The sequence below is a fragment of the Pollachius pollachius genome (genome assembly GCF_949987615.1).
Source record: "Pollachius pollachius genome assembly, chromosome: 8".
Taxonomy (NCBI): Eukaryota; Metazoa; Chordata; class Actinopteri; order Gadiformes; family Gadidae; genus Pollachius; species Pollachius pollachius.
Window position 1 is genome coordinate 24,511,568 of NC_136941.1, and position 7,848 is coordinate 24,519,415.

Consider the following 7,848-nt stretch of genomic DNA (forward strand, 5'->3'; position numbering starts at 1 on the left):
GAGTGGACACATTTAAAGCCCTACTTTAGTGTGAGCGTGTTGGAAAACTGTAAGCATCCAATTATCCATGGTGACTGTTGACCCTTCCAAGGAGATCTAGTGTCATACTTCTGTCCAACAGTGGAAACAGAACAAGACGCTCCGGCTGTTTGCCGGAGCGAACATTCCCAAGTTTAAGTAGACTAACTAAATGAACTAAGTAGAAGTAGGTAAAAACGTTTCCTTTTTTTATTGGGCCAATAAAGATTTGTTCACTTAAATTTTCCCCTCTATTTTAAAATTAGATATTTGAGGGACGAGAGACGGAGCGAAATGCATTTGAGTGAACCAGAAATACAGGGCAGAGCTCTCTGCTTAATGCTCCTAGGCCTACCAGGTAAAGGGAGAGATCCAATGGTGTCCTGGGTGAGAATCTGCTGAAACACGTTACTGGTTGGTGCTATGTTTCATCAATCAAAGGTACTCATGCATAGGGCTTTTCCTGGCATCTCTTATGGTAAGGCCTGAAGTGAACTGAGATAAGCCATTTTTTTAAAAACACGATCTGAAATCAGTAGCACAGGAAGGTGCAATAACATAACAATTCCCTCGTGGTGCAATTAGACACACACGCACTTTTATTGGTTTTATTTTACAATATTTACAATTCCATGTCTTCCAATTTGTGAACTATCGCATACGTGAGTTACGATAAATGCCATATCTTTCTGTATTCTAACATCAATATAGCGTACAAACAAATCCGTCCAAAAATTAATTTCACACCATTGGGGTCACAGCTATACATAATCAACAAAACACATCTTAGAAATGAAAACTAAAATTCTTACAAACATTAACACATATTAGACATAAAAACAAAAAATTACCACATTAACACACATTTTGATGTAGGATGTATGTATGTTTTATGCTCGACATAAAAGACGACTGAATACTATAGCATATAGAGCAATAGTCTAAATAAAATACAAATTCATAAAAATGGATGATTGTGGTTCACTTACCCAATATTATAACAACAATGTTTGACAGAAACTGAACCGTGGAGCATAAGACTGCTCTGATGCAGAGTAATAGATTTGCGCTGATGCGTGACTTCGCGCAGCGTGACGGAAGACGTTTAGGGGCCGAGGACATCGGCAGACAAACCGTCCATGGAGCTGGCAGCGGGGATTTGTGTTCCTAGTTCCCCATCACGTCCGGTGTTTATTTACAGCCCCACGCCCTTCGTCCACAACACACTTCCCCACTCATGGCCCCCGGCCGTGGAGACGTCCCCCCTGCGCTGCGGAGCCTAAGCCCTAAGTATGGCTAGGCTTCAGGGTCTGTACCATGTGACCTCTGACGGGCCTCTGCCAGGGCTGTGTTTCCAGGAAAGGGGCCTCGTTGACAGGCTGCGGGGCCGAGCAGGGAGACATTGGCTCATTGAGAAAAACAAAAAAACAGCAAAGGGAGGCGGGAAGGCTCTCCCCTCTTACATAACTCTTGTCTCCAAGACTCCTTAGCCACAATGTACAGAAAACGGCCTGCCCTTCCTCCTCCGGGCCTCCAGCCTGGAGCTCAAGCCCGCCAGCGGCGGCTTGCACAATGGGAGCAGCTCAATAGTGACATGGCTTCAGCAGCCAAGCAACCCTGGGGCAGACGGGATCGCTGGGTTTACAACACCACTGCAGTGCAACTATGTGAAACATGCAACAACATGATGTAACACGTCACGCCATCTGATGTGTGCTGTATTCATTACAGCACTGTTCTGCGTTATAGACTTCTATTAGTTCCATGAAAACCTTTCTAGGGTATTTTGGTTGACGTTGCCCCCTTGTGGTGGAAAACGAATAGGACGTGCGGAATTAACATACTGTATATTTATATAGGCCTACTCAATGTCGGCCTTGCATACACGCGTGTCACATTTTACGTGGTGTTGAAAAGCAGCTAATGGAGGCTATATGGTGTAGCCTACCTGGATATTGGTGTTTATTCAATGCTTTAACCTTGCTCAATGTATTTCCTATAATAAGATAATATAGATATGTATTTAGTAATATCAGATATGAAATAATTAGCATTGAAATGAACCAATGAAACCCTATATAGTTGATGCATAACATAAGACACATGAAAGCTGTGGATGACCACAGGGGCCTCAGGTAGAGCATGCTGCCCACTGTACCGTAGGGTTAGGGTGCCGGGGCTGTCAGGAGTCAGTCTCTCCTGGCTGCTCCATGAGGACGGTGGTGTCCGTCCTGTCCTGGGAGCAGGGGTACAGGCCGGACATGCCCAGGGCGATCAGACACAGCCAGGTCTGCAGCGTGTGTGCGGGAGGGCAGGGGGTTAAAACAGAGTCGTAAAGGCCGTTTAGGGTTGGCCCAGTTATGTCATGAGTTATGCTACGTATGAGGTCTAGCGGTTTGCAAAGTGCTTTTCTTTCTTGGATGAATAATTAAAAGACAAAAATGTAGTGCAAAAATATGCATCCGCGCTATTTCACATGGATAGTCTTTCTTCACACACCTCCCTGCCTCTTTATTGTCGAGGCTGACTCCACCTCCAGCGCCTGACGCCTGAGAACACGCTCCACCAAAACGTTTACGGGAAAGATTCACACTGACCAGGTAGCCGACAAACGCCAGGTAGGTGATGGAGAGGAGCGAGGCCACGGCGTACAGCCACGCGCTGTTGAGCACGCTGACGTAGACCACCACCAGGTACATGTTGATGCAGCACACCAACAGGATCAGGAGCCCGCCGCCGCCCTTCAGCAGGCTGGGAGGAATGCTCCGTTAAGTGTCGGCCGCCCCACAGAAACACAGGGGCACCAGAGGAGAGGAGAGGCCTACCGTCCGTTAGCGAAGTCGCCCATCAGCGCGGGCATGCTGGTGAAGGTCAGAATGGGGATGAGGGCAAATGGCAGCTGGGGACAGGAAGCAGACCACACAACCGATAGTCAGGGAGCTTTATCTCTACTTCCACCAAGCTGCCGCAAACGCTGAGCCGCTGAGCGGACGCTATGAGGCGTACCACCAAATAATTCAACTTTATTTCGCCATGTATACAGACACTAGGAATTTGATTGATCAAAAACACGATCAAAAACACAATACAAGGACAAACAGTACCATTTTAAGCAATACATTAATAGGAATGGAGATAGTGCAGTGTTGAATAAAATTAAAGTGCAATGGGGTCCAAGTTTAAGATTTATTTAGGAGGGCTATTGCTTGGGGGGAAAACCTGTGGAGGTGGCGTGATGTTTTGGACATAATAGCCCTGTACCGCCCTCCAGAGGGGAGAAGATTAAACAGACTATTGGCAGGATGGGAGGGGTCAGCCGCAATCTCCACAGCTCTGTTAATGATCCTGGAGCTGTGGAGGTCCACGATGGGGCGGGGCAGCCGATGATCCGCTCTGCTGCCCGGATGACTCTTTGTAGCCTGGCCTTTGCGCGGGCAAACCAGACCGTGATGGAGGATGTTAGCACTCTCTCAATGACCGCTCTGTAGAATTGTACAGTGATGGGGGGACTGAGCTGAAGTCCTTTGAGGCGGCGGAGGAAAAAACAGGCGCCGCTGACCTTTCTTCACTAGTTGGGAGATGTTTTTGTCCCATTTGAGTGTGTAGGAGATGGTTGTGCCCAGGAACTTAAAGTGCTCTACCACAGTGACGGATGAGTTGTTAATGACCAGAGGAGGAAGAGCCGGGGGCAACAACAGAATGCATCTGCTCTATGGGTCACATCCGCCGTGTTCAAAACCCAAGTTGGTGATTGGGGTTATGATCATGACATAGGGCGCGTGGCGGTCAGCGATGGCGAGACATGGGGGGGGCTCCTGAGGACACTGGGATCAGAAGCCAAACCACCGGTCATCAGAGAGGGCAGATAGACTGCTTAGTGTTATATAGCCTACGTTGAGGCTTTCAATGGATGTGCCTCTGTAGATCTCAGTTCTATAGACCTCATTTCTGTTTACCTCAGTTCTATAGACCTCAGTTCTGTAGATCTCAGTTCTGTAGTCCTCAGTTCTTTAGATCTCAGTTCTGTAGTCCTCAGTTCTGTAGATTTTATTTGGGTTGCCAAATAAATGTGCAGAATTTCTTTCACTTCTTTATTGATTTTTTGTTTTGAAGTTTTTATCCTTTTTAATATAGAGCAAGACAGGGAGGTATGGGAGAGGGAGGGGAAGACATGCTTATGTTACCTTATGTGGTTAACAAATTTATTGTTGACTGTTCGAATTGATGGATTGTTTGACAACAACAGCTGCACTTAAACACAAGCCTACCTGTTTTGCATGAGCAGTCAAAAAAACTTTCAACGAGAAGCATTTTTAGCAATGAATGTTCGTGATAATTCTGATAATTTTACTTATAACATTGAATCTAGTATGAAAGGCTAGAGTACATTGTGTTTGTTTTACTGATGAGAGGAAATAAAAACAATGAGATATCCTGGTGGACAGAAATCCGCCTAGATGCATTTACTTGGTCTCACTTATGAATAATACACATTTAAAATGTGTATTATGCTTTCAATAACACCTGCATAAAACAAAGTTGTGATTTATCTCTTCGAAATGGCTGGTTTAAGATAATTTATAAGGTGATGCGGAAATGGCTCGAACCGAATAGATCCTAAAGAGGCGGTTCTAACGAATATCTTCTGAAGCTCACCATGAGTAAATAAGCAGGAGCAGAGGGTGGTGGTGTTTAAGACCGACGCAGGCAATGAGGACATTCTCCCTGGCAACAAGAGACAGAGATTTGTCTGCTACCATGGGCCCAGGGCGGGGTCTCACCTGCATGCTCTGGAGGACGTTCAGGAAGTCGTTCATTCCCGTCAGGCGATGGACGTCCTGGAAGATGGCCACCAGCAGGGTCGGGGTTAACGCCAGGGAGCGGGTCAGCAAGACCCGGGCGAAACGCGACCAGCGCAGGTTCAGGAAACCCTGAGGGGGGTCAGCGTGTCACCATCAGATAGAAGAGGTCTCTGGTCTGAGGGTCAGCACCCTGTCACCATGTCACCATGTCACCCTGTCACCGTGTCACCATCAGAGAGAAGAGGTCTCTGGTCTGAGGGTCAGCACCCTGTCACCATGTCACCCTGTCACCCTGTCACCGTGTCACCATCAGAGAGAAGAGGTCTCTGGACTGAGGGTCAGCACCCTGTCACCATGTCACCCTGTCACCTTGTCACCATGTCACCATGTCACCCTGTCACCATGTCACCATGTCACCCTGTCACCGTGTCACCATCAGAGAGAAGAGGTCTCTGGTCTGAGGGTCAGCACCCTGTCACCATGTCACCCTGTCACCCTGTCACCGTGTCACCATCAGAGAGAAGAGGTCTCTGGACTGAGGGTCAGCACCCTGTCACCATGTCACCCTGTCACCTTGTCACCATGTCACCATGACATCATGTCACCATGTCACCATCAGAGAGAAGAGGTCTCTGGTCTGAGGGTCAGCACCCTGTCACCATGTCACCATGTCGCCATGTCACCCTGTCACCCTGTCACCGTGTCACCATCAGAGAGAAGAGGTCTCCGGTCTGAGGGTCAGCACCCTGTCACCATGTCACCCTGTCACCTTGTCACCATGTCACCATGACATCATGTCACCATGTCACCATCAGAGAGAAGAGGTCTCTGGTCTGAGGGTCAGCACCCTGTCACCATGTCACCATGTCGCCATGTCACCCTGTCACCCTGTCACCGTGTCACCATCAGAGAGAAGAGGTCTCCGGTCTGAGGGTCAGCACCCTGTCACCATGTCACCATGTCGCCATGTCACCCTGTCACCCTGTCACCTTGTCACCATCAGAGAGAAGAGGTCTCTGGTCTGAGGGTCAGCACCCTGTCACCCTGTCACCATGTCACCCTGTCACCATGTCGCCATGTCACCATGTCACCGTGTCACCCTGTCGCCATGTCACCATGTCACCCTGTCACCATGTCACCATGTCACCATCAGAGAGAAGAGGTCTCTGGTCTAAGGGTCAGCACCCTGTCACCATGTCACCCTGTCACCATGTCGCCATGTCACCATGTCACCCTGTCACCATGTCACCATGTCACCATGTCACCATCAGAGAGAAGAGGTCTCTGGTCTGAGGGTCAGCACCCTGTCACCATGTCACCCTGTCACCCTGTCACCCTGTAACCATCAGAGAGAAGAGGTCTCTGGACTGAGGGTCAGCACCCTGTCACCCTGTAACCCTGTCACCATGTCACCATGTCACCATGACATCATGTCACCATGTCACCATGTCACCATGTCACCATTACATGTCTCCACGACTTAACCAATAAAGGCATGTGTGCGTGCGTATGTGTTTGCGTACGTGGGTGCGTGTGACGCTGGTCGCCATACCTCCATGACAAACTGGCCAGAGTAGGTCCCAGTCATGGTGGAGCTCTGGCCCGCTGCCAGGATGCCCACAGCCCATATGTAGAGCGCTGCGGAGCCGAAGAAACAGCCCAGCACCACACCCTGCAACACACACAGAGAAGTCACACCACACACCCTCTCCTGATAGATTGCCCACCGGGGACACTGTAGCTCAGGGGTTCGCAACCTTTATTGTTCCAAGGACCGACCATATTCATAAGAAAATTTGGAGGGCCGATAGTCAATGCCTTAATTATAAGGTGCATCAATTATTAAACAAAGGATGTGGCTGTTTTTTTCAAGATGGTTTGTTGGTCATATTCACAGTAATTAAAGCAACAGCAATAAAATGCTTGCGTATCAGACTCCCTTCAACAATGCAATAATATAAAATTACACAATTAATAAGAGAAACACAAGAAAAGTCACCTGAGACTTAAATAAACACAAAAGTAGTGCAAAAACACAGTGCATTTACACATTTATAGTGGTAGTTGCATATTATGAAACAGGATGCAAAGGCGAATTGTATGAATTGAAAATACCAATATTTAAAGGACAACTCACAAAATGTTTCCCCTTTTTCTCCACTACAATGTATGGAGTCTTTGTGTTGGAGGAAATAACAAGACTCGTATAGCCTAAGTTACAAAACATATACATTTTTTATTATTCCTGGAAATATTCCAAGGCCTGGTTTTAACGGGTCCACAGACCAGCCCAGGTCCGGGGACCGGGGGTTGGGATCACTGCTGTGTCTTACCCCTTTGTAGATGTCCACCTGTAGGGTCTGATTGTCCACCGGGAAGAGGTGGGAGTGGGCGCTTCCAGTCGCATTGCAGACATCGTGCTTGGAGGAGATAGTAATATTGCAGTCATAATAAGGGTAGAGAACGGTAATGCATAAACATATGGTCAGAGTTCACAGCCTCCCTGCGGTGTGTCACTCACCACCTCTGCGTTGGTGCGTCCGTAAAAGGCCTCAGCAAAGACCGCTACCACAAAGACGTTGATCAGGAAGGAGATGAACAGCGCAATGGACGACTCGATGAAGAAGTACTTGTTGGCCTCTTTAATGTCTTTCTTGCTGGACCGATCCACCTCCCTGGACTGGGGTCATTTTATCTTGTTTTATTTATTCAGGTGTAAAACACATTGTTTTTATTCAAAAAGGTGAAGTCTCATTGAGATGTTGAAATCAATTTTACAAGGGAGCCCTGGGTCAAAAAATATGCAAATTACAACAGAAACATTGATGACAGGACAGACTAATGGGACAAGGACAAAAATAACAAAGAAGAAAGACATGATGACAAGCCAGGCTAAAAAACAAGACTAACGTAAGGAAGCCAGTGACACAACAAAACAAAACAAATGACATATAGTACATGTAAAAACTATTTAAACATGAGAGGGGTCATTGGAAACATGGGCACTGTTCTGATTTGGATTGTTTTA

At 47.4% G+C, this 7,848-nt stretch overlaps 1 protein-coding gene across 3 annotated transcripts in view; it reads right to left on the bottom strand.

Annotated features, from left to right (window-relative positions):
• Positions 1 to 612: 612 nt before the first annotated feature.
• The window catches only part of LOC307078861 (natural resistance-associated macrophage protein 2-like), a 19,459-nt gene continuing 12,223 nt past the window's right edge, over positions 613 to 7,848 (bottom strand). For 2 of the 3 annotated variants that reach the window (XM_079740865.1, XM_079740867.1), the window contains exons 10-16: positions 7,342 to 7,500; positions 7,154 to 7,240; positions 6,373 to 6,492; positions 4,800 to 4,949; positions 2,844 to 2,917; positions 2,616 to 2,769; positions 613 to 2,308 (exon numbers count right to left, since the gene is read on the bottom strand). In XM_079740865.1, the coding sequence (XP_079596991.1) occupies positions 2,201 to 2,308; positions 2,616 to 2,769; positions 2,844 to 2,917; positions 4,800 to 4,949; positions 6,373 to 6,492; positions 7,154 to 7,240; positions 7,342 to 7,500 (852 nt within the window). In that variant the 3' untranslated portion in view covers positions 613 to 2,200. The remainder of the gene's footprint in view (positions 2,309 to 2,615; positions 2,770 to 2,843; positions 2,918 to 4,799; positions 4,950 to 6,372; positions 6,493 to 7,153; positions 7,241 to 7,341; positions 7,501 to 7,848) is intronic. The other variant, XM_079740866.1, reaches the window with a different exon arrangement.